Source organism: Lathamus discolor, chromosome 5 (assembly GCF_037157495.1).
Source record: "Lathamus discolor isolate bLatDis1 chromosome 5, bLatDis1.hap1, whole genome shotgun sequence".
Lineage (NCBI taxonomy): Eukaryota > Metazoa > Chordata > Aves > Psittaciformes > Psittacidae > Lathamus > Lathamus discolor.
The window spans coordinates 110916019-110940444 of record NC_088888.1 but is presented as its reverse complement, the minus strand read 5'-3'; the positions used below and the strand labels follow the sequence as shown (position 1 = coordinate 110940444).

Genomic DNA, 24426 nt, shown 5'->3' with positions numbered 1-24426 from the left:
GTGCAGGGTATTACGCTCAAGACTGCGGTTAAGCCTGGCTTTACCACAGTGGCCTCAGTGACAAGCTGTGGCACTTCACCCCAGCAGCTTAAAGGTCTGGTTCCCACTGACTTGCCCCCAAAGCACAGCCCAGCCCTTCACCCCACATCTCTGCCTCCCCTCAACAGGAAGGTGCACAAGGTTAGAGCAGCATCCTCTGCGAACTCACAGCTGCCCCTCAGATACGGTCATACGAAATGAGAGATGGGATTTAAATGACAGTATTTTCTCCCATTTTATTCTACTAAACCACATTACAAAGCTAAAGGAAATCAACAGATAATTTTTTTCTAAACAGGACAATTTTGGTAGCACAGAACTTTTATTAACAAGACGTTAAAGTACTGCTACAAGACAAGTTTTAAAGACCTGACCCAGACTTGAAGCACAACAGGGCACCAGCGAAGCTGCCCCGTGCCTGAAGGGCAGGAAATAGCAGGTGTCAAGGCACTACTGGAATGAAATTTCTGGTAAATTCAGTGTTGAGGCTCAGGGGCTGGGGGTTAATGCAGCTGACAATAATTAAACCTCACCTCTGTCCCTCAACCCCTTCCAGCTCTAACACAAAGCCCTTTCCTGGCTATAATAAGCAGAACACCAATTTTGCCGCTCGCTCCCCTCTTTGTGGGGTGTGCTGGATGATCCACAGGGCACTGTCCCCAGAACACTGAGATCCTGAAGTTTTGATACAATGTCTAATCCCAGCTGTGAGACGTTTCCTGCAGCCATGAAGACCTGTGGCACCGACCACAGAGGTCAGCATTCAGACACGAGAGCAGCACAGCGCTAGGGGAAGATTACCTGCAACGAGAGAGCCTGAAAGCCTCAAGGAAACATTGCTCTCAAGATTCAGTCACTTGCTACTTGGGGGGTCCCACCAGCAAGTCCACGGAAAACATCTGTGCTTTGAGATGAGCTCCCACAGGAAGGGCAGCCGGGGGACCAGGGAAGGTCAGGGTGTCCCATCCAGGGTTTCTCCTGCACTGCTGAAGGAGCGGAAGGCTTTGTGCAGGGGCACGCGGCGGAACAGGTCCGAGTGAGCTGTGGCAGTCTCTGTTAGAGAGGCGGGAGCGTCCGCTGGCAGGGAGAAGGACGGATCAGTGGGGAAAGGAACACCACATTGTCAATAGAAAACTATTTGCTTCTCATTCTTCTCCTGTCCCGAGGGAGTCTCTTGCTCTCCCTCGCCAGTTTTAATTTCTCATAACCCTTCACCCTCCTTCCCGATCCTTCAGAATGCTGCAGCTCCCCCACGGGATTTGAAGGCTGCAGAAAGCAAGTGCCTTAAGAAACACCCACTGCCAAAGGGCGAGGACAGCAATGCAGGAGCCTGGGCCACCTCACTGCTCTCTTATCTCAGAAGACACTCATTGGATTTAGTCCACAGGAGGCCGCAAGGATGCTCCAAGGCCTGAAGCACTTCTACAGAGGAGGAGAAGCTGAGGGAGCTGGGCTTGTCATAGCATGGTCCAAACCATTCTATGATTAAGACTTGACAGCTTCCAAGTTTCTGGCTGGATTTGCTCACCAGACTCTCCCATGTGCACAGAGCACACTAGTACAGGCTGGCCTCTATCTGTGGGACTTGTGGAAACAGTGTCCTGATCCAGCTGGGACCATACCAGACTCTGCACTTTGAGTAAGTGAAAACTGGGAATGAGCAGCCTGTCCATTTGAAGCTTGATCCAAGCTTGCACTCAAACTTTTCCTTCTCAGCCCCATTATATTTCCCTCCTTCCAGCCATCCCATCTTGCCAGTGTTGCAAGAGATCTGTGCTAGGGATGAATTACAAGTGCTTCAAAACCCAGCACTGACTACACACAATTCCTTCTATAATCTTCTCTCCCTCAGAAATATGACAGCTTGCTCCCTTTTGTCCTTAAACTCAACAAGAAAGAACCCCCATTCATCTGCAGAACCACAGTATGCTCTGCCCACCCCACATCCCCCAGACAGACCCCTTCAGGGTCCGCTTACGTGTGCAGGAAACGACGACTTCAGTGGGGAGGCTGCGACAGAGATCACCATAAAGCAGCCTCATGTTGAATGGAAAGGTCTTGTTTTCACTTGGCAAGTTGTAAGTAAAGACCAGCAAGTTACACAAGGAGTTTCTCTGCAAGGTTCCTTTTATCTGGTCTGAAAAGTGTTCCTGAAGGGACAAAGACAACTTCTGAAATGTGAAGCTAGGGAGTCCATCAGCACAGGGCTGGGAGTTTGGCAGGCGCAGCGCCCCAAGCACCAGCCTGGCCTGCCCTTTGAGCAGTCTTTGCATGGAAAAGACTTAAATAAACCAGTGCTCTTAAGAGTTTAACAAGCCCCTAAGCCATGCCCTCCAGCAGCTTTTTACAAGATCACAGCTATTTCTGCTTAGGGGCCTCTGGAGCTTGGCAGTAGATGTTAACTGACCCACGAGACAGCACCCAAGTACGTGACAGTGGATGGAACTGAGTTTACAGCCACGACGTAACTTAAAAAGTTCTGAAAACCAGAACCATGAGCGTTTCACATAAAGAAAACTGCCAAGATCCCCCCCCCACCCCGCACTTCAGACTCCTAACACTTGGTATACCACAGGGAAAAGGATGGGTGAAGAGTATTGCTGCAGCCACTGGTACCTGTAACTGGTCTGCTTGGTACCTCCTCCCAACATAAGCATTCAGGTGGTCGGACAAGACAGACAAGAAGCGCCTGATGTCCGTCTGTAAGTACTGCTTGGCGATCTGCTCCAGGGGGATGAAGGGGGGGACAGAGTGGCGGTAAATCTGCACTTCTGACTTGGTGAGCAGGTCCAGGTAGTAAGAATCCAAGTAGGTGCCCTCGTAAGCTGTGCTGATGCAGAAGCACACTCCCTGCCTGGTCAGCTTCCCACTGATCCCTTGGGTCCAGAGAGAGAGAGCTTTACTGAGCAGTGCTTTAACTCGTCACCACAGGGCATCTTTGTTGGAGCAACAAAGGCTGTATGAGGTGCTGGGTCCTGTTCCTAGGCACGCTCAGGGAGCATCCTAGGAGGACTTGCAAAAGTTTAAGGACACAAAACACAGCAACTTTATAAATAAGGGACCTCTAATGTATTCAAGCAGCTTAATGGTAGCTTAAATTCCCAATAATCAAGTTATGCTGCCAATTCGAAACACAGTCCTGGCTCCAACATGACAGGGAGAGCAGTGTGTGCTGTGTGAGGAAGGCAGCGCCTGGCTGCCCCAGGGAGAACAACAGGAGTACTCATGGTGGGGCTCAGCCCACTTGCATCAGGCAGGACTCACATCCTTGCACTGTCCAGGACAAAGGTGACTCTTTTGGGAAACCATTATCTTTAAAAGCCCAGGAGCAGATAAAAAGAGGGTGCCGACCTCACAGGCTTGCTTGGAAGACCCAGAGTACTGGATACAGAAACTGCCTAATTCCCAAAGATTTCATTCTTAAGGTAGTTACACATTTTCCAGGATCCAGGTCTTAGTCTAAATAACAGTTTCTGCAACATCCCAGAGGCCTCCTGTAAAAGGCAGGAAACTGCAAAGCTACTGCTCTTCCGGTGGTTTCAGACTCTGAAGGCTTCAAGCACAAGAGCAGCAGTGTTCCCAGGGCACTTACACTTCCCATCAGGCTCCATTTCCAAAATTTAGCACCCCAGAAATGCAGCCATTGGCAGAACACACACAGATCTCAGGGTGTTACCTGTGAGGTAAAAGACCTGCAGCATGGACTGGAGGCTTTTTATCTTCCACTGTAAAACAGTCTTAGGACTGGCCTGTGCTGGATCTGATGTGGCTCCTTCATTCTCAAGTTGCTACAAAAGCCAGAAGAGAAAAAGAGATCAGAAATCACTGACACAAATGTGTCACCTGCAGGGAACAGGATACAGAGAAATAATAACCTGGCTCTGAGAAAAGCAAGACAGCATTTCAAGCGGAAAAGAGAAGAAAAGAAGCAGAAGAGGAGGGAAGAACTCTTTCTTGAGTTCAGAAACAGCCCCACAACCTGCAAGCAAGTAGACACAAGAGTTCTGGACTACATGGCACTAAAAACATGGGACACCGGGACTGTGTGTCACTTAAAAAGAGAAAATAAAAAAATGATATGAGTCTATATGAGTAACCTCAGTGAACCCATTCCCTGAGAGCAGAAACAAACCAGAGCCCTCTATCACATCTCTGCAGTGAGCCCTTTATCACCTTCTTTTCCTGCAGATCCACTTTAGCCCGTAGCTCATCCCTCTGGAGTCTCAGCTCCTTCACTCTCGCTTTCAGCCTGGCAAGCTTCTCTTCTTGCAGCTCCTTTTCCTGTTGCTTCATGGCTGCCTCATGAGCCCGCACCTCCAGCATTTCCAGGTGAGCAAGCACTCCTGTGAGGAAAAGCACGACAAGCTCAAAATTCCAGGCTAGGATTAGCAGTGGTCTGCACTGCGGAATCCAAAATAAAGCAGGTCCAGTGCAGGTGCATAAAGAAAGCACATGCAATAACTGTTCAGAGGGACAGAGGACAGGCAAACATTTGGTGAAGAGGCTTTGGGGAATTTGGGATGGCAGAGTTGTGGTCAATGGCTTGATGTCCAAGTGAAAGCCAGTGGCATTTCTCAGGGCTCGGTGTTGGGACTGAGCTGTGTGGTGCAGTGGACATGCTGGAGGGAAGGGATGGGATCCAGAGGGACCTGGACAGGCTGGAGAGGCAGGACAGTGCAAACCTTTTACAGTTCAACAAGGCCAAGGGCAAGGTCTTGTACATGGCTCAGGGCAGTCCCAAGCACAAACACAGGCTTGGAAGACTGGATTGAGAGCAGCCCTGAGGAGAAGGACTTGGGGTGTTGGTCAGTGAGAAGCTCCCCATGACCCAGCAGTGTGCGCTTGAGCCCAGAAACCAACCGTGTACTGGGCTGCATCACCAGCAGCGTGACCAGCAGGTCGAGGGAGGGGATTCTCCTCTGCTCTGCTCTAGTAAGACCCCCCCTGCAGTCCTGCATCCAGCTCTGGGACCCCAATGTGAAGAAGTATGTGGAGCTGTTGGAGTGAGTCCAGAGGAAGCCACAAAGATGCTCCAAGGGCTGGAGCACCCCTGCTATAGGGACAGGCTGAGAGAGCAGGGCTTGTTCAGCCTAAGGAAGAGAAGGTTCCAGGGAGACCTTAGAGCAGCTTCCAGTGCCTAAAGGGGCTGACAAGAAACCTGGAGAGGGACTTTTGACAAGGGCCTGTAGGGACAGGACAAGGGGGAATGGCTTTAACCTGACAGAGAGGAGACTGAGATGAGCTCTTAGGCAGAAGTTGTTCCCTGTGAGGGTGGTGAGGCCCTGGCATTGCACGTCCCGCCCCAGACAGCTCACCATCCCATGCGGTCACATTCCCTTTGTCCATCTTCCCTTGTTGCCCTCCTGCAAGTGACAAGGCGGACGTCAGCCTTCCCTGGCCACACTCCACCCCTGGGAAGTGGCGACGTAGATGCAGAAAGCTCTCTTCCTCAGGGACCCTTCCTGCTGCCGCTGCAATGAGATGCCGGTGAAGCACCGGGGCCGGTCTGTCAGGTGCGAGCCACGGCCATCGCTGCAAGGACACAGTTTAACACGCTGTTTCAAACCAGCCCCCTCACGAAAGCGGCACCCGGCCCTGCAGGGGCGGACGCGATTCGCGGGCCATGGCAGAGCCGCCACAGCGCCGGGGCCCTCCCCACATGGGGGCTGAGTGGGCCGCGACCACCGGGGACCCCCCGAAGGACCAAGGGGGAGCTGAGGAGCTCGGCGCCGGAGCCCCGGGGTGTCCCAGCCGCGGGGACCCCTCCCGGCCCGGCCCCACAGCAGGTCCCGCACCCACCGAAACGACTGCCGCTCGAACTGCGCGCCTCAGCCCCGCCGGAAATGCGTCACTACGGCACCCATCCGTTTGCCGTACAACAAAATGGCGGCGCCGCTGCTGCCTCTCCGCAAGCAGCACCCCGCCCTCCCAGTAGGCTGTTCGGCGCCGTACGGCAGCATGGCGGCGTCCGGAGCGGCAGCAGCGGCGCTGGTGCAGTATGTGGTACTGCGGGGGGATCTGGCCCGGCCGCCGCGGTCGTGGCCGCTGGGCGCGCTGGTGGCTCAGGGCTGCCACGCCGCTCTGGCAGCCGCGCACAGGCACCGCCAGCACCCCGACACCCGTGCCTACCTGGAGCTGGGCGGCGCCATGCGGACCGTCGTGCTGGAGGTGCGCGGGGCACGCCGGGAGCCGCGGGGCATGCTGGGAGCGCCGCCTCAGCGGGGCGGCCGCTGTGGAGGGCTCTCGGCGCAGCGCTGAGGGGCGGGCTGTGGGGGCAACCGCGGCCTCAGCCGGGCCCAGCGGGAAGGGGGAGGCCGGCTGCGACCCGCCTCAGCCCGGGCTCCGCTCACGGCTCCGGGCGTCCCTTCCTTCCGCCTCACCCGGGGCATGAACCGCGGCCTCGGGGCCGCACGGCAGCCCCTGCGTGAGGGCGAGGCCGGGGTGGTGCCTGGGGCAGCCCCGGTGTGCATGGAGGCTTGTGCAGTTGTGTGGCGAGCCCGGCCAGCCTGCCGGGCAGGCACCGGCGGGGTTGAAGGCTTGCACCCAGTGCTGGCTCACAGCCCCTCGGTCCTGCTCCACCGCTTGCAGGGGCTGCCCTGCAGCCAGGGTCTGTGAAAGCAGCATGCTTCTGGGGTAAGGCAAAGTGTGGGGATTGCCTGTACGGCTCTGTGCAGGCAGCCGGCTGCCCCCCTGGCCTCTCCTCAGCACAACCTGCCTTGATTTGCTTCTTCCCCGTGGCTCCCACCGCAGCCCTTGCACACGCTGTCCCTGCCCAGGCTCCGGGTCCCTCACAGCACGCTTTGTCTCTCCCCAGGCTCCAGATGAGGCTTCCCTGACAGCACTGGCAGAGACCCTGAAGCAGCACAGCATTGACCACGAAGTGTGGACTGAGCAGCCTGAGGACACGGCCACCTGCCTGGCGCTCAGGCCCTACCCGAAGGACCAAGTGCACCAGCACCTGAAAAAATTTAAGCTACTGAAGTAACCGGGCACTGGCAGCGTTCCTGGGCTGAAGCCGAGCTCTGTCCCGGGTGGGAGTTGGGAAGAAAGCTGCTGTGCCTCAGGAGTGCTGATGCTCAGCAGCAGGTAGTCATCTTGGATGGTGATAGCAGTTACAGTGTGAAGCATCTCTTTGGTGGGGAGGATTAAATGCTACTGTGCAGAATGTGGCTGTGTTATATTAACGTGCTGTCTGTGAGCCATCAGTGTGCTTGTACATCTCCGCCCTGCGGCGCAAGCAGGTTCAGTTTTCAGGTCCAGCTACATTTGAAAATCTCTCTGCTGCTTTTTAGGGCTGGGCTTTCCCTTGAGCAGCCCTTTGGGCTTCCCTGTTGCCTAAAGAAGTGGTAAATGCCCCATCCCTGGCAGTGTTCAAGGCCAGGTTGGACAGAGCCTTGGGCAACATGGTTTAGTGTGAGGTGTCCCTGCCCATGGCAGGGGGGTTGGAACTGGATGATCTTGAGGTCCTTTCCAACCTGAAACATTCTATGATCCTCACGGCTGCTTTCCCGGTGCCCGAGCTCCACAAGCGTGCAGACACGGTCCTCCCCAGGGAGTCTGGGCAGTGCTCCCGGTGCCTCCCACCTCCGTGCCTCTGGCTCCATGCCGGTTACCCTCTTCCCGCACCAGCGGAGCCGGTTTATCCATGTTTCCATTCGCAATGAGCCCCTGCCAGGAGCAGTGCGAGCAGCAGAGGGCAGCAGCGCCCGCCGAGCCGGGCCTCGCCGCACACCCCGCGCTGCCTGTACACTGACAACGTTTGCGATGAGCGGCTCGGTTAGCGCAAGAAGTGCGTTGTCAGCACGTGTGCCCCAACTCTCCCCGTCCTGGGCGTGCTGTAAATGTCATTTGTAACCCCCAATTTCCCCCTTTTCCACCGCTAAAGATGAATGTGGACCAGCTCCTCACTGCCTTGAACTCAGGGCTGGAGGCTGCGCGCTGCCAGGACTAACCACGTGCATGCTGTGTATATATTCTCTCTACAGCGCTTTGGGATTTAAGAGGCCTCCAAACCTCTGTGCAGTGACTGATTTCCAGCTTCCCAGTGCCACAAACTGTGGTCACAGAGGAGTTCTCAGTGTGAGGACAGGGTGACTCCCCCCTCCCGCTGCCAACCCCATCGGCACTTCTCCGGCATCCCCATCGGCACAGAAACACTGACACGTTCGCTGGAAACTCGGGTTGTTTTGTTTCTTTTCTTATAACTCTTGCAAATGTCAATCGATAAAGCCACACATTTTTCCACACACCAGCGCGATTTTAGAGGGGACTGGGGGGAAAAAGCCCCTCCGTAGCCACCCTCCAATAAAAGTCAGCAGTAAATATTAAAAGCGACCCCGATTAAAAGAGAAGAAACCAAATTTATACAGAGCTCAGAGCTATTTACAGTGACAGGCTTGAGGGGGAAAAAAAATAAGCTGTCTCCCAGCAGAGAATTCAATTATTATTATTATTTTATTATTATTATTTTAAATAGTTTAAGCTACCTCAGCTGTTAAACACAATCAAAGCAGAAACAACCGACTGCTTAATTTTATTTCATATTTAATCAGAAAATTTTATCTACAATAATTGACAGACCCCTCCCCCCATCCTTCCCCCTAAAAATTATTGCAGTTTTTTCCCCAAACTGTTCTGTTCTTGTCCTCTTTTTTTTTGTCTTTTGTTGGTTTTTTTTTCCTCCTCCTGTTGCAATATACACATTGTAACCCCCCCTCCCCCCCTCCCTCCCTCCCCCATTTCGCTTGGAGGCCTGAAACCAGCATAAAACATGGAAAAAATGGTGGGTCAAAATACTCTGGGTTTTGTTTTTTTGTTTGGTTTTCTGGGTTTTTTTTTTTTTGTTTAAAACCGACAAACTCACGATTGCTAGAAAAAGCTGATTGTACGCACAAGCGGGCTGGGGCGGAGGGGAGAGAAGGGCTTTTGTTTGAAGCGTGAATAACAAAAACGACTTTTCCCCGCACAAGTCCAGCGCCAATCCCCTTCCGTGCCCCGCGCCGAGACGTGATCAGTGACAGATCCAGCTGAAACTGAGATTGCTCTTCCTCCTCCTCCTCCTCCTCCTGCCGCCGCCGCAGTCCTCCAGCTGCCTTCTCCCCCTCCCCGCCTCCCCGAGAAACCTTCCTCCGGATTAAGAAGCCAGCAAAATGATTACAAAAATAAGAATCATCTGTAATTTTGGCTCGAGAAACCGACCGTCCCGCCTCGTCGCTTCGCCCACATCCAACGCTTTGTAAAATAAAAGGAGAAAATAAAAGGTGGGGGGGAGGGGAAAAAGGGAGGGAATTTATAGGGGAAAAAAGGGGGAAAATAGAAGGGGGGAGAAAAGAGGAAGAAGGGAAAAGGGGAAGAGGGGGAAAAGTGGAAGGGGAGGCAAAAAGGGAGAGGAAAAGGGGAAGAAGAAGGAGAAAAGGGGACGAAAGGGGAAGAAAAAGAGGAAAAAAAAAGATAAGGGGAAGCCCCCCACCCCCCTCAATAAAACACCCCCCCCTTTTTGCTCCAAACACTACGAGCTGAAGAATGGCTGCGGGTTGAGATATCAAAAATCTCAGAAAAATATATAATATATATATTTATATATCTCTGTACGTCTTCTTATTTAAATTTCACATTCCTCGAAAAGCGGTTATTCAGTCAGTAGCTGCTGAAGAAGGCTCTTCTGCTGGCCCGGTGGCGGCGGCGGCCCGGCGGCGTTCTTCGGGGTGCCCAAGGAAGCCGGCGGGTTGAGGTAGGGATCTCCTACCAGATTCACTGTACACTGTACGTCGGCAAAGACCTGAACCTGTTGTACCTGCTGGGACACAAAAGAGAAGAGAGGACTTAGCGGGGCCGGGGCAGGGGCCGGCGGCGGCGGATCTGGGTACTACGTGAAGTGGAAACTCACTAGAGACTTCCTCTAGTCTGGAGCCACCCCAGAGAAGAACTCTTCTGTCTTCTTGTCCTATAAAAAGAAAACCGCTGCAACTCATTCGGCTCTGCGAGGTTCATAACGTTGCTCATCCAAAAAAAAAAAAAAAAAAGGGAAAAAAATGGGATTTTGGGGGAAAAAACACCCCCAAAAAACCAGCCCAGCCTGGCGTCCCCTGGGTGTAGGGGAGCCATAGTATGGTGGCGTGCCAGTGGTCATGCCACGACGTGGGGTGGTAGTGGTGGTGAACGAGGTCCAGCGCGGCTGTTTGATCGGAATTAAGAGCTTTGGTGTGTCTCAGTGGCGCTGCCAGTGTGTCCCTATGGCTGAGCAGCTGGGAAGGGAGAGGCAACGCCGGGACACTGCTGGATGTTGGAAGAGATGGGGATGGAACCAGATCATCCCCAGGAGCTGGAGGCATCGGTGCTGCTGGGTGGCTGGGCACATTTTGGTGGTGCTCAGAGGGATGGGCAGCATCCGGCAATGCTGCCTGCGGGGGTGGATGCAGCCCCCCGGAGCCTCCCCCATACAAATTCCCTCATTCCACCACTCTTTTTAATGTGCTGGCGTGACTGCACCCCGGTGGCGCAGGGGCCAGCAGCCGCTCCGGTGATGGCCGAGCCTAGGAAAGAAACTATCCCCCTTTGCTGTCAGCCAGGAGCCGGGGTGAGGGGCGTTTAACACCAACACTCAGTTGTTTTTCCAGCTCGGCTGCAGCGTCACTGCTCTTCCACACCAGCGAGGAGGCTGAAAGCGCTCATGGCAACAGTGTGAATTTTGATGTAAAGAGAGTTGGTGAGCAGTGCTGGCATCCCCAAGGGTTGCTGTCACCCAGTGCCGGCGGGACCATGGTCCAGCCCCAGCAGAAACCAAGCGTGCTGAGCCAGCATGGCTGGCGACCCGTCAAACTCCTTGGGGTACCTGAGATGTGCTTAGCAGTTTCTTACTGACCTGCGCCCCATCTGCTTCTGTTTTCAAAAGGTCAGTGGAGGAAAGCTGGTTGCAGTAAAGGCCCGCGGGTCTCAGCGCCGGGTCATTTACCTGCCAAAAGCAAGATCCAGGCTCAGCCAGGAGGATCACTAGCTGCCCTCTGGAGCTGAGTTTTAGGGGGATTTGGGGAAGGGATGCTCAGGATGGGGCAGAGTCGCGGGACTGTGCTGCCAGCATCCTCCCTGCACTGTGACCTGCAGGGTTTTGGGGCATCAGTGGGGGGGATCCCAGTGGACCTGTTTCACCTTTCTCCCCACCTCCTGAACCTCTGCCTGGTGCCACTGCTGGTTCCGGGGGCATCTCGCCCCCAGGGACTGTGAAATGACACCCAAAGGCTCGGCAAGAGGGGCAAATGCCTACAGCTCAGCCTGCACACTGTGGCCAGCTTATGGGAGGGACCAGCCCCCTTCCTTGCTAAGCCCTTCGGCTTCTCCCTAGGGAGACTGCAAGCTGGAGCCCGCAATGTCCAGCATAAAACCAGTAGGCCAGGAGTTTAATGATGCCGAGACAAACCCCAGCAGCTAAAATAGTTGGAGGCATCTCAGTCTGGCCTGGGGAGGATCTCGCAAAAGGTCCTGTATCCAGCCATTCCTCATTCCCAGTTTTCACAGCTCCCCAAGGATGCATGACTACAAATGCACCCGCTGCCAGGCCACTGCAAGGGCTGCAGGTGTGGGAGATGCTCAGCACAGCCCCACATTCCTTAAGGACACAGGGGACACACTAGTGGTCTTAGGCTCCAGCACAGTGGCAATGCCAGCAGAGACAAGCAGACCTTTGGTGTTTTAGTTTTGGACACTGGTAACCCCAGGGCCAAAGGAGTGAATGCTAACCCCCTGTGAGCTGGCTGAGCATCCCAGGGGCAGGGATGACATGGAACTGACCTGCTCCGAGCACATGGAGTTTATCCCAGGCATCTGCAGCGAGTTCATCTGCATCTGTCCAGCCATGGGGTTCATGTTCTGGACATTGGTGTTTCCTCCCGCCATGGAGACAGTGATGCTCATGTTGTTGTACATGCCCTGCTGAGCAGGCGCTGGCTGGCTCTGTCCCGCTTGGCTGAATACGCTGAGAGAGGGAGAAAAAAGCATCACCCGGGTGTATATGGTGGAGAGAAGCACCTCGAGGTGTGGACTGAGACCCTGGGGTGGCCTGAGCTGCCACAGCAGCAGGCCTGTGTTTTGTGAATGCCGAGACTGACTGTGGCACAGTGGAGCAGGCAGGAGCCCTGCTGGTCCTCGGGGGACAATGGGAGTGTCAGGAGGACATCAGAGGCGCTGCCTGCAGCAAGGCTGAGCCAGCATGGAGGCTGGAGGAAGCAAGGTAGCTGCTGTGGAGTCAGCTACCCTCTGCTCCTGCTGGAGCAGGAGGCTGCTCAGTGTGACAGGGGCTGGCGGAACACCAGTGCCAAGAGAGGGATCGTGACAGGGCTTCGTGCTGCATTAAGGGTCAGGCAGATACAAAGCCCCAGTTGATGTGACACTGAGTTCACCCCTTGACACTCCTTCCCGTGCCCTTCTCAACACCCAACTGATCCCAAAGCTGCTCCAGGCAGAGGGACAGCTCTCCATCGCAAGGCATGAAGTATCCCAGCTCCAACAGAACTCCCATCTCATTCCACCCAGCCCAGTAAACCCCCTGCTCTGCGCAGCTGGACCAGGACAGGCTAGCTGGGTTAACTGGACAGATCCAAGGCAAAAGCAAGGCACCTCACGTGAGGTTTTGTGTTTCTCCCTCTGACCCATTTCTGGAGATCTGATGCTCAAACCTGACTCATGCAAGAAAGGCAACAAGACTGGTGACTCTTCTGTAAGTTAAAGCTCGACACATCTTAGGAGGGTCACACAGTGACCTGGGACTGCTGGTCTTGACTTGATTTATTGTTGTTTTCTAAGGCCACTTTCATGAGACATAATTAAGCCACTTGTTTAATTAAAAATGAAAGACATGCTTCTTGTCTTCCTCAACACAAATGCTCATTCATTTAAACACTGTGGGCTTTTGGCTGCCTCCAAGCTGAGGCAAAGACATGGGCCCGGGTTTATGGTGACTTCTGGAGTACATCATGGCAGGAGAACATGGCCTGAGCCAGCAAGTGTCCTCAGCCAGGCATCCCCTACAGGCACCACTGCCCCTTACAAGGGGATCATCAGCTCAGTGTCAATGTGCCACCTCCTCTGTGTGTGTGTCACCTGTGTGCTCCCCGCTATCCCCACCAGGATCTTACTTGCTATTCCCCATGGCTCCTTGCTGCCAGGTTTTCATGTCAGGCGACTGGTAGCCCGGTGTCGGTGGAGCCGGCTGCAGCATGGGGCTTTGCGAAGGTGGGAGCTGGGGTGACATCAGGGGGCTGCTGGGGCTGAGCGATGGAGCGAAGGCGGGTTCGCTTTGCTGGCCCATGCCTGGGGAAGGACACACAGTGTCAGCAGTGGCCAGACCCCTGCCATCAGCCCCGATTCCCTCCTCCTCCCTTGCAACTGCTGGCATCAGACCAGAAGCATCAGCCGTGACTTTCGGTCTCAGAGTCTCTGGTTTTCATTTTGAGCAGCTGTATTGCTCAAATGCAAATATTTCAGGGATGAAGGAGCAAGGAAACCCCCCTCAAGTGGTTTCCATCAGCAGGTGTTCCGCTTTAGCATCACACCTGGCTGGAAACGAGCCAGGGTAACGATGAGATGATGCCAAAGGGGGTTCCTGTGGGGCTATCGCAGCCACTGAGTAGTTTTGTCTGCTCACAAGTGATGCTTGAATGTGAAGATGTTCAAGACAGTGCCCATCTGCACTGGCTCATCTCTCAGGAGCTTGGTGCCCACACAAGAGGCATAAGATGCTTGCAGCTAATTTCAGCCATCCCAGCAAGGCTTTGGCTTTTTTTAGAGCACAGATATTTAAGGAAGGGAAACATAGAGGACTGCCTTGCAGTTCCATTTGCAAGGAACAAGTTGTGGAATTATTCTCCCAAACAATAGCTGCTTTTTTTATTGAGATTTGACCAGAATAGGTCCCCTTGGGAGGTGGAAACCAGAGACCAGACCAGCACGCAGGCCGGGCGAGAAGGCTGGATGAAGCCAGACAGCTTTCCAGTGCAACCAACTGCTCAACGTACCTGATCCTGAATACTGGAAGATGTTCTGCTGCATCTGCGGGGTCATCCCGGCGCCGAACTGCCCTCCGACGCCACCCATCATCCCCCTGTTCACCATGCTGCTGCGGTTAGCCAGCGCGGCGGCCTCGGGGTTGGATGCCAACGGCGAGAAGGGGCTGGTGGAGGTGGGAGGGTTTCCCGGGGTCGTACCGTAGTTTGGGGGGTAAGGGAACTGCTGTGGGGGTGCCTGGGGCAAGCGAGCGGCTCCGATCTGTACCGGGAGCCCGGCGGAGGGCGGGAGGTTGTTTCCGAAGCTTTGCTGTCTCATCAGGATGGCTCGCTGCTGCATGAGCTGCCGCTGCCGGTGCTGCTGGCTGTAGAGCTCGCGTTGCCGCTGGGCCAGCATCTGGGCGTTGAGGGGAGGCTGTGGAGAAGGAAGGGGGATGCCCCGGTTATCACCCTCCAGTTCTGGCAGGCAGCTCAGAACACCCCCAGCCGCAGGTGCTCCCCTTCGCCGGCTCGAGGTGCCTGTCCTCCTTTTGCAAGGGAAGCTGGAAAAGCCCCAGAATGCTCTGAACTGGCTCATTTGCAGGGCAGGTTGGAGGTGTTAGAGATCAGCCTCTGCACGTGTCAAATGGCAACCCTCTGGGGTGGCAGCATCGCCTCAGCCAGGCAAACAGTCACCTGGCTGCCACCAACCTCCCCTCTCTGCTGCAGGACCCCCTTGTGCCCTCCCTCACCGAGATGCTCCCACACACCAGTCTGGAATCCCTCACTTCAGCTCTTGGTTGTGAGACTTTAAACCCCCCCGCCATTCCAGGAGCTTCTCCATCACTATGGGCTCATTCCCCCTATGGCTGAGCCAGATGTGTTGGAATTGATCATCTTAAGAAGCCTGACATCAGCAGCTGAAATAGGAGATACAACGGGAACCATTCAGACCCCTTCCCTACCACTAATGCTCCCCACAGCACATTAGGATGCCACACCACTTCCCCAAAGGCAGAGGCTTCTCCAAGAAATGGAATAAAGTCACCAGAAGTTGTTTGTGCTTTTCAACTTCTCCTCATACCCAGCAGCTGTTTTATCCACTTCATTAGAAGCCAAACAAGAATTTATGGCCTGGGGATTTGCAGGATTATTAAGAAGGTTCACCAGAGATTCTCCTATTTAAAGGATGGCACCTACTTCCTAAAGATCCTTCTCAACGAAACACATTAGCACACCCTTCTCTAAGCATTAATGAAGTATCTATACCTTAAGCAGGTGGAGGAGCTGGAATAAGGGTGAAGAAGATAAACCCAACCCACAGCAGCTTGGTTTGTAGCCACTTCTCTGCATGCAGGAGAATTTCTCTCTCCCATTAACAACAGAGAGGAGCAAGCCAGGCTGTGCTAACAGGGTGGGCATGGGATTAACCCCCATTTTTTCCCAGCCGGAGCACCATCCCGCATCCCACTTACCTGCGGTGTGATCTGCTGCTGCATCCCCGCTCGCATGTTGATGCCCACTGGGGAATTGGCTGCAAACTGGTTGAGGATCGCCTGCCGGTTTTGATGGATCAGCTGGAGGGGGGAAAGAAAACCCAGGGACATCTTCAAAACTCCAGCGCAGGAGCTTCCCACCTATCCAACCCCCTTCGACTGGGCTGCATGGGCTGCAGGCAGGGCCGAGGGTCCCTCCATCCCCCTGCCCGCGGCCCTGGGATGTGGAGGGGGGCAGAATTACCTGCTGCTGCCCCTGCAGCCGCTGCTGCAGCTGAAGTCGCAGCTGGTTGGGGGCTGTCGGGGGCCTGTTGAGCGTCTGCCGGGGCTGCATGGCCATGTTGGTGGGGAAGGCGCCGCGGGGCGGTGGTACCTGCACCGGCATGGGTCCGAAGGATGGCTTCTGCCTCACCATGCCGGGGAAGGCGCCGGGGAGGCTGGTGGTGGGAGAGGCGGAGGAGTAAGGCTGGGGGTACATGCCAGGTTTCTGCTCCATCATGAGTGGTGGGGTGGCTTGTTGGGGCTGGAACCGCTCCGTCAGGGCTTCCAGCCCACCGCCCTGGTGAAGGCAAAGGGGAAGAAAATATCACTTCGGAGCTCCACCAGACAATGAACTCTCCTGGGAGAGCTCAGAGGGGATGGGGATGTGGCCAGCATGGGGCAGACAGCTTGTAAGGATGCCGCTGCCTGGAACCCTCATCCCCTGCACCAGGCTCCAGCCCAAGCGATTCAAGTGCTGCATCAAGGAGAGCACTAAACACCCGCTCCCTGGGGCTTAGCAAACCTTGGAGGGATGGAAAAAATTTGTTTCATCTTGTTTGGGAGCATAAATCAAAGCCAGGCTTTTTGAAAGGGTTCAGGGCTCATCCCTCTGTGCTGGTGGGGGGCAGCAGGGTAGCAGTAGGTGTGATGCTGCCTTCCTCTGCCTTCCTGCAGGGTCTGCTAGCACTGAGCTGTACATCTGGGCTCCAAACAGCAGCAGACCTGGTTGGACAGACCCTAAGGCTTGGAGGATTGACCTGAATCACAGAATCACAGGATGGTCTGGGTTGGAAGGGACATTAAAGCTCACCCAGTTCCAACCCCCTGCCACAGGCAGGGACACCTTCCACTAGAGCAGGTTGCTCAGAGCCCCACCACAGCTTCTCTGGGCACCCTGTGCCAGGGCCTCACCACCCTCACAGGGAAGAGCTTCTGCCTAAGAGCTCATCTCAATCTCCCCTCTGTCAGGTTAAAGCCATTCCCCCTTGTCCTGTCCCTACAGGTCCTTGTCCAAAGCCCCTCTTCAGCTTTCTTGTTGACCCCTTCAGGCACTGGAAGCTGCTCTAAGGTCTCTGTGGAGCTTTCTCTTCTCCAGGCTGAACAAGCCCAGCTCTCTCAGCCTGCCTCCATAGCAGAGATGCTCCAGCCCTCGGACCATATTGGTGGCCATGGGAAATAGTTTGTGCTCTCTCTCCTTTCCTGTTTTTGTGCAGTTCAGAGGCTCAGCTGGAGGCAGAGGGTTCCACCTGCCCCAAGGGTACCTCAGACAGAGCCATGTCAAAGGGTGGGAGCCAGGAACCCCCGGGACTGGGAGCACTCACAGGAGGCATGGCTTTACTCCTGGCCTGCTCACAGGCACCCCTTGCTAACATCTCCTGGGAGACAGGACCTTTTGGTCTATGGTACAGCCGTTCCTATACAAATGATCCATTTTGCAGCCAAGGGACAATTTCCACACCAGCAGATATTCTGCACTGCTCTAGCTTGGCTCAGGCACAGAAATGTGCTGTTTGAGCTATGAACCCATGGAGAAGTAACAACTTGGAGCCAGAAGCCTGAAGAGAAAGCTGTGTTAAGAGAAACCACACACAGCACATCCCCAAATCCCATTGCCTTTAGTATTTAGGTAGATGTTGCCCATCAAAGGACTGAGGCTTGAAGGCAGGGATGAGGTTATGTGAATGGTGGTGAGGAAAAATCTATTGCTTAGGATCAGTTAGATAGAGCTTACACAGTTCAAGGACTGGATACTAGGACATAAACCAGCACCATGCAATGGTCAGAAATGACAGACCTGTTGAAATGAGGATTTCTACTCTTTTCTCCCCAAACTACGCAGTTTCCAGCTGCCTCTTGGTTAAACTGGGTGTGGATCAATCCATCCCACCATGGCAGCACAGAGAAGACAGTGGGTTTGGTGAAGTCAGGCAGTGTGAACCCCTACCTGCCGAGAACACAGTCTGGAGGGGAACTACCAACATGTTTTCTTCCCAAAGATGCCTTTATGCTGACATGTTGTTTCTCTAAAGATGTATTTCAAGCAAATATTTCATAGAACTATTCAAAATATTCCTGAGGTTCAGCTGAAGCCATGGAAAAAGCCCAAGATTCCCATTAATGAAATGATCCCTGGATGGGAGAAAAGCTGGGTCAGGGTCCAAACATGAGATAAACCCCTCGAGCTGGGTGTTCCTTGGCAAGGGAAGCACCAGATCGATGTGGGGATGTGTGGCAGCATCAGGTGCCACCCGAGGGCATCTCAACCCAGTGGTCCGATGCTGCTGGAGCCTGTCTGGTGCAGGAATGGGTTGCTGGGGAGCTGTGCCAGCTGAGTCTGCAAAACCCTTGTGAAAACACTGAGCCGTTGCAGCTGCATCTTTGGCAAAAGCATCTCTGATCCGAGGCTGAGCTCCCTATCCCTAACTCTCACAAATAAAAAAGGGCAGGTGGTGATTTTGGAGGCATAGCCTTGAGAAGAGGGATGTGGGAAATACCCCACTAAGGCATCAATTCACTGACAGGTCCCCCAAATCGCCAATGAAAAGATAAACCCTCTCAGCAGTGCAGCACAGGGCATCCCACTGGGGCTACAGGAGGAGATTTGCCACCTCTGGGCTGAAATGAAGCAGGATCAGGCCCAGAGCAGTCGGAGGGATTTGCTCTGAGAAGTTTCTTTCTTAGGACACCCCATTTATCAACGGGCTTTCAATTCTGTTCCTTGTTTTGGAAAAAGCATGCGTGCGGGTGCTACGGGGCACGGAAAAAGCAACCACTTGAAGACAAATCCCAAGCGATCCATCTCATTTTCCATGTCCCTTATGAGCTCCCCTGCAGCCAGTTTCCCCCCCCTGCCATGCCCTGCTATTTGTGAAACCCTGGACCCTTCCAAGGCATCTTCCCCAGTGGGTATCTGCAAAGAGGGAGCCTCCACTGCAGCTCAGCTGCAGGAACTGGGGCCCCAGCACTATCTGAGTAAAAGCAAACCTCATTTTTGTAGTTTTTCCCTGCGGTTCAACCCAAGACAGAAGGGCAGCTGCACTGTAAGCCAATCTTGACAGTAAGGGCTGCACGGTTTCATACCGCCGAGGCCATTAGATATATTATTAGGCAGCACAACCCAGGCTCAGGAATCCCAGGCTGTGGGATTCCAGCTGGAAGGCTCCTCCGTGCCCTAATCCCCCTGGTAAGGTGGGGAAGCGGGACAGCCTGCCAGCTCTCCCTGTTACATGAGCCACCCGGGGCTGAAACTGCTTGGCCGCCTCTCTGCCAGGCTGCTGGTTCTCATGGGGGATGGAGTTTGAAAAGCAGAGAAGTGAGATATTGTATTTCATGGGGCTACTTTCCAGCCTTTTTGGCGTGGGGGCAGAGAACAGCGTGGTGTTAAGTATCATCTCTGAATCTGATGCACTCGTGTGTTCCCACTCACATCTGGCCTTACCAGATGTTGGAAATCCTCCTCCACGGTCATGTCAAGCCCCAGCATCTGGCCCCGTATATGACCTCCAGGAGGTCCCATGAGTGGGTCTCTCTTTACCTGGACCAGTTTGTCGATCCCTAGAGCTCGATCCAGCTCAGCCAGCTCCGTCTCGTCCTTGCCGCTGAGGAAGGAGACGAGCTGCTCGAGCAGGGCTTTCTCATCATTGCGCCCCTCCGGTGTGGTGGGAGGACACAGGAGCTCATCCAGCTGCGAGGTGATGCACTGGCTGCAGAGAGAAGTGAAGAGGAGGCACGTTAAGGTTTATGAAGCAGGGAGGAGGTTGAGCAGGGAGATGCTCGAGCGACACAGCCCCTGCAGCCATGGGGACTCGCTTCCCACCCTGCTGCACCATGCAAACCCTATGGGATGCAGCCCCATCCCCTGGCTCTGACACCAGCTGAGCTCACTGAAGATCAAGCCCCGTGTCAAAACCTGCTTGTAGGGATGAACCTCTCCACAAAGCAGTGTTTTGAGCAGTGTTTTGGTGAGGTTTGGGAAGAGATGTTTGGTACTTTTGCAGGCTTTGCTCCCACAGGCATTTTGGGCAGGACAGCAGGAGGCAGAGCAAAACTTTTGCCAGCACGAAAGCAGGGAGGCTTGGATGGAGCTGGAGCAGCTGGAAGCAAAGCAGCTGAAGGCAAAGGGGAACCTTTGGGCTGCAAAAATACGATTTCTGCAAAGCTCGCTCAATATTCTTTGGGAATAAGATTAATATGTAATGAGAGACATTCCAATGATGTGACTAATTGGAGTCAATCGGATTTGCCGGGTCTGTCAGGATGAAGAGCCGTGGCACATCACGCTCGCAGAGAGGCACCAAGGCGAGGGCTCGAACGTGCCAGCAGTTCCCAAGCAGCAGACATGTTTATCCTTTTAGCTCCAGATGAGGACCAGATGTACAGTAAGGAACTGAAGCCAATCTGACCGAGACCGCTGCAGCCAACACACGCAGCCTAATCCAGGGAAAAGAAAACTCAGCATTGGGACTTCTTAAATTGCAGAGCACGAGCAGAGAGGGAAAGGGGGAGACAGAGGTGAAAAGCAGGGCTAGGTTCACTCCATAGCCAAGGTCCCTGGTACTTGCTGCTTTTACCAAACCCAGTTTTCCAGTGCCAAGGCCGAAGGCCAAAGTTTGCTGCACAGACATCATTCTTGATGAGGAAGGAAGGGACCGGCTTCTGCTCCACATAAATAAGCAGCTAGAGTTAAAATTCAGATTGGCACCATCTCTTCAGTCCATGCTGGATTACTGCATGGATGGCAAAAAGTTGGTTTATAAAGAGATTGTGGGGATAATAGCTTTATGTAATAAATAAATCTTCAGCACATCCTGCTTTGCAGCCCAATCCAGCTTGCAGAGCTTTCCTCACTCCTCCTCTCCTCCAGCTCCACGGGATGGTGGGGTTCAGATGAAGCTCGAGGCAGGTGACAGGCAAGCAGAGGAGATCCTGGACCCTGTGCATCCTGTCCTCAGTCCTACTGGCTTGGTGTTGCAAAGGTTTTCCATCCACCACAACCCTTCAGGCTTTCTTTAAGGTGAAAACTCTGATTCTGCATGCGGCGAGGAGGAGAAATTCATCTGCTTGCAGAGAGGGTGTCGGATGTTGCTTGAGGTCCTGTAAAACATCTCCCTGGCATGGCCTTCAAGCGCTGTTCCAAAAGGCTGCAGCTCTCCAGCCCTGCACAGATGGCCTGGAAACCTCAGGCATTTCAGATGGCACAGCACGAGGCAACCGAATCGGGCCCTGGGTGGCATGTTTGACCTTGGGGGATTAGAGGAATGTGTGAGAGAACGGTGGCCTGGACTTGCTTTAAGGAGATTTGTATCTGGGCCAAGGCGTCCCTCTTCCCAAAAAGAACCAGCAGCAGTTATGCTTGGGACGCAAGAGAGGGGATGTTGCAGTTGTTCCACTTGGTCAAGAGGCAAAGGCATGTGAGGATTTGGGGAACAGGAGAATTTGAAAAGGAAGCTCCCATTACCCAGGACACACCATACTGGGAGATCTGGGTACCACCAGCTCCTTAAACAAGGCCAGGACCTTAGCCCACCTCCAGCTAACATAAACCTCCCAGCTGGGAAACCTTTACAACCCCCAAAGCAAAAGCTCTGCTGGTTTGATATTAGCTAAACACATTTCTTGGTCCTGTAATATCTGCAGAACAAAGGCTCTGTCTGATAGCTCCGACTGTGGTCTCCATCATGTGGATGGGCAGCTCCTGGGATCACTGACATGTCCCAGGAAGAGTGTGTCCTCCTGAGCTGGAGCACATCTGCAGATCATGAGGACCAAAGTCCAGAGGCTTTCCCTAGCAGAACCTCTTCTCTTGGCTGTAATAAAAGTGGGATGTTGCAGCTGATCACCATGCCGTTAGTGGAAGTGTTTAAAGGCCACCAAGGTGCTGCCAGGCAGGTTTCACTCATGGTGCTCCATCAGACCTGATGAAGAATCTACTGAAGATATGAAAAGGAGCTGAGCTGGGAACCAGTTTCTTCCAGTGTTGCCTCTGCCCACCACCTCTGGTAGGAACCACTACTGCCTGGAAACACCAATTCAGGACGAACAGAGGCTCACCAGGAGGAGCTCTACCTCTCATCTTGCTGTCATCTCGTGGCCCTGGCTCTGCTGGAGGCTCCACTGTGTGGAGATACCAATTTTGCTGCAGGGAGCTGATGGAGCCATGGGTGGGAAAACCACACAGCATGGTTTTCCTTGCTTTCTCCCCCTTCAATGATGAGAAAATAGTACCTTGTAAAACCCTAACCAGGCTGCAATTTTGAAGTGTGGCTGAAACCACTGCTCTCCAAGGCAGGGCCTCTGTGAGACTTGTTACTTCCACGTCTCACCAGGCTTCGGGCAGATGCAGCCGCGCCATTGCTCCGACCTTGTCTTCGGCACAGGGCTCTGCCCTGAAAACCACCCGTGGTGTTTTTCCCACCTGAGGACTCACAGGGTGCTGCTGCCAAACACTTCCCTCCTTGATACCCATGCAGGTTCCAAGCCTTCCACACCAGCCTGGGTCCTCACTCAACAATCCTGCTGCAAAGGGCGAGCCAGAAGAAAATCCATCTCCCTTCCAGCTGCACTGGCTCGGGGAGACAAAAGTGTCTACACACACCCAGACCGACTCAGTGCATGGAGCACAAGGCTGCTGAGTAAGGTAAGGTCATTTTTACCCCGTAAGCAGCATTTTAAGGAACATTCATAGCTTAAAACACAGATCGATGTTTCTGGCAGCTCTGCCCTTTGCCAGGTGTGCCCCACAGATTAAATAATGACACCATCAAGACTTAAAAGGAAAGCTACCCCCTTGCAGCAAGAGTTTGGGTTGATGTAAATGCTCACATAAACCAGGATTTGTTTTATCTCACAGCTCTTTCAAGCCACAAGAGGCTGTCTTTCCAGCAGAAGTCCAAGATCTGGTTGCAGCAGTGGAAACCACTCTGCAACTCTCTTATTGGGCTGAGTGAAGAGCTTTGAGAAGTTAATCCAAATTTAGGCCTGGGAAGAAAGATGTTTGGCTACTGTCTTGCTCAGATACAGCTCCTACATGTACCTTCTTCATGACTGGAAAACAGAGATTGTGCTCATCTGCTAAAGACTTTAATTAATAGAGGAAATTCTGTCTCTCCATAAAGCAGGGCTGGCTTTGGCAAGAGGATCCATCAGTGATGGCTCTTAAAACAGGTTAGGGTTAGGTACCTGAAGCCCTCATCAGGCCAGGGCTGAGTCGACCTCTGTCCCTATCAAATCCATCTCCATGAGCACTGCTGCCAGTGCCGCTGCTTCAGAGAGAACTTTGGAGTCCCCTTGCCCAGCAGAGCTGGGACTGCTGCACTCCATCAGCACAGCCTGGCCTGCTTCTGACCTCTCATCCCAAAATATCTGACCTATGGTCTCCTCCAACCCGTTTATAACCAAAGAGTTGATACGGGAATTCGGTGACAGAGTGCCGTTGTACTTTGGGCAGGTGATGACCCCTTGGCTGCTCCATTGGACACAGACCCAAAAAAGGTGGTTAGAGGACAGGAGGGGGTTATTTGACCTTGGATTAAAGCTGTAATAATTTTAGCTGAAGCCAAGCACATGGGGACTGCAAAGAGCTGCAATTGCGCAGAAACATAAAACTGTCTTGGGGTTCACCAGATCCCACTGCCCCTGGGGAGAAGGGATGCTGAAGAAAACCAACCCAAATACTGGCACTGGCAAGGGATCATGGGGACCTGCAGCTTAGAATTATCATAGAATGGTTTGGGTTGGAAGGGACCTTAAAACTCATCCAGTTCCAACCCCCTGCCACGGACAGGGACACCTTCCACTAGAGCAGGTTGCTCAAAGCCCCATCCTAGCTGGTCTTGAAGACTGCCAGGGATGGAGCATCCCTGGGGGAAGCCACCAGCCCTGAGGCACTTACTCTTCAGGTTTATTCAGCGCGGCTCGATTCATGGCTGCCATACTGTTATCTGTCCAGGGCATCTGCTCCCCCATTCCTGGCTGTCCAAACTGGTGATCCGGCACTCCCATCTCCAGCTCAGGCATTCCTGGGGAGAAAAGAAGGATGCAGGGAGGAAAGGTTAGCTCCTGGCCAGGACTTGGGTGCTGCCATGGGGACCTGGCAAGCTCAGGATGCTGATGGTGTCTTAAAACATCCCTAAAAGGGATGCCAAGATTCACCAGTTATGGCTCTTTTCAACCCTAAATTAGAGCTATCAGGTGTGATTTCCTAACCATTAATTATAAGCATGAAATTCTGGGTGAAAATCTAGGCCAATACTATACACACAGCAGATACACATGACCCTGTGTAATCCATATGTACAATGATATTAAAAAGTTTCCCTTTTCAGCACATTTCTAGTGAGAATTTCAAAATTTAGTCAAGTTGGAGGGTTTCTTATTGAAGGCAAATTGTTACTACCGATGATTTTAGCTTAAAAAATAGCCCACACCCATGAGCATCTCTTGCCTCTTGGAGAAAAGTTAATTTGCACAGGGAAAGAAGCCAAGGCAATTAAGTTAAGTTGCAGCGGAACTTGGAGCCCAAGCCCAGGACAGAGAGATTTATAAGGCTGGAGGCTTTACGTCATCCCATTAGAAATAGGAACTGGGACTGAAGATCAAACAGCATCTCAGCTGGACCAGCCCATGGAGGTCCAGGGAGATGGAAGCCGCAGGGGTAA

At 53.5% G+C, this 24426-nt stretch overlaps 3 protein-coding genes across 8 annotated transcripts in view; 1 reads left to right on the top strand and 2 right to left on the bottom strand.

Annotated features, from left to right (window-relative positions):
• Positions 1-342: 342 nt before the first annotated feature.
• CENPO (centromere protein O) lies at positions 343-5484 on the bottom strand. Its single transcript, XM_065681929.1, has 6 exons — positions 5355-5484; positions 4213-4382; positions 3716-3827; positions 2656-2915; positions 2018-2189; positions 343-1116 (listed from the first exon to the last, which is right to left on the bottom strand). Exons 1-6 carry the CDS (start codon positions 5383-5385, stop codon positions 992-994), a joined length of 870 nt encoding a protein of 289 aa, XP_065538001.1. The 5' UTR covers positions 5386-5484; the 3' UTR covers positions 343-991.
• Positions 5485-5961: 477 nt separating this feature from the next.
• On the top strand, positions 5962-7204 carry PTRHD1 (peptidyl-tRNA hydrolase domain containing 1). Of its 2 annotated transcripts, none has more exons than XM_065681932.1 (2): positions 5962-6207; positions 6854-7204. In XM_065681932.1, the coding sequence occupies exons 1-2, from the start codon at positions 5998-6000 to the stop codon at positions 7022-7024; spliced, it is 381 nt and encodes a 126-aa protein (XP_065538004.1). In that variant the 5' UTR covers positions 5962-5997; the 3' UTR covers positions 7025-7204. The 2 variants fall into 2 exon arrangements, 1 of the variants encoding a protein (XP_065538004.1); XR_010613305.1 differs by lacking the exon at positions 5962-6207 and adding an exon at positions 6243-6672 and having other exon boundaries at positions 6854-6942.
• Positions 7205-8215: 1011 nt separating this feature from the next.
• The window catches only part of NCOA1 (nuclear receptor coactivator 1), a 186413-nt gene continuing 170202 nt past the window's right edge, over positions 8216-24426 (bottom strand). For 2 of the 5 annotated variants that reach the window (XM_065681924.1, XM_065681925.1), the window contains 9 exons: positions 23661-23787; positions 19305-19473; positions 15753-16067; positions 15488-15589; positions 14046-14448; positions 13167-13341; positions 11824-12007; positions 10901-10990; positions 8216-9835 (listed from right to left, as the gene is read on the bottom strand). In XM_065681924.1, the coding sequence (XP_065537996.1) occupies positions 9668-9835; positions 10901-10990; positions 11824-12007; positions 13167-13341; positions 14046-14448; positions 15488-15589; positions 15753-16067; positions 19305-19473; positions 23661-23787 (1733 nt within the window). In that variant the 3' untranslated portion in view covers positions 8216-9667. Of the gene's footprint in view, positions 9836-9925; positions 9983-10900; positions 10991-11823; positions 12008-13166; positions 13342-14045; positions 14449-15487; positions 15590-15752; positions 16068-19304; positions 19474-23660; positions 23788-24426 lie in introns of all 5 variants that reach the window. The other 3 variants (XM_065681928.1, XM_065681927.1, XM_065681926.1) reach the window with 3 other exon arrangements.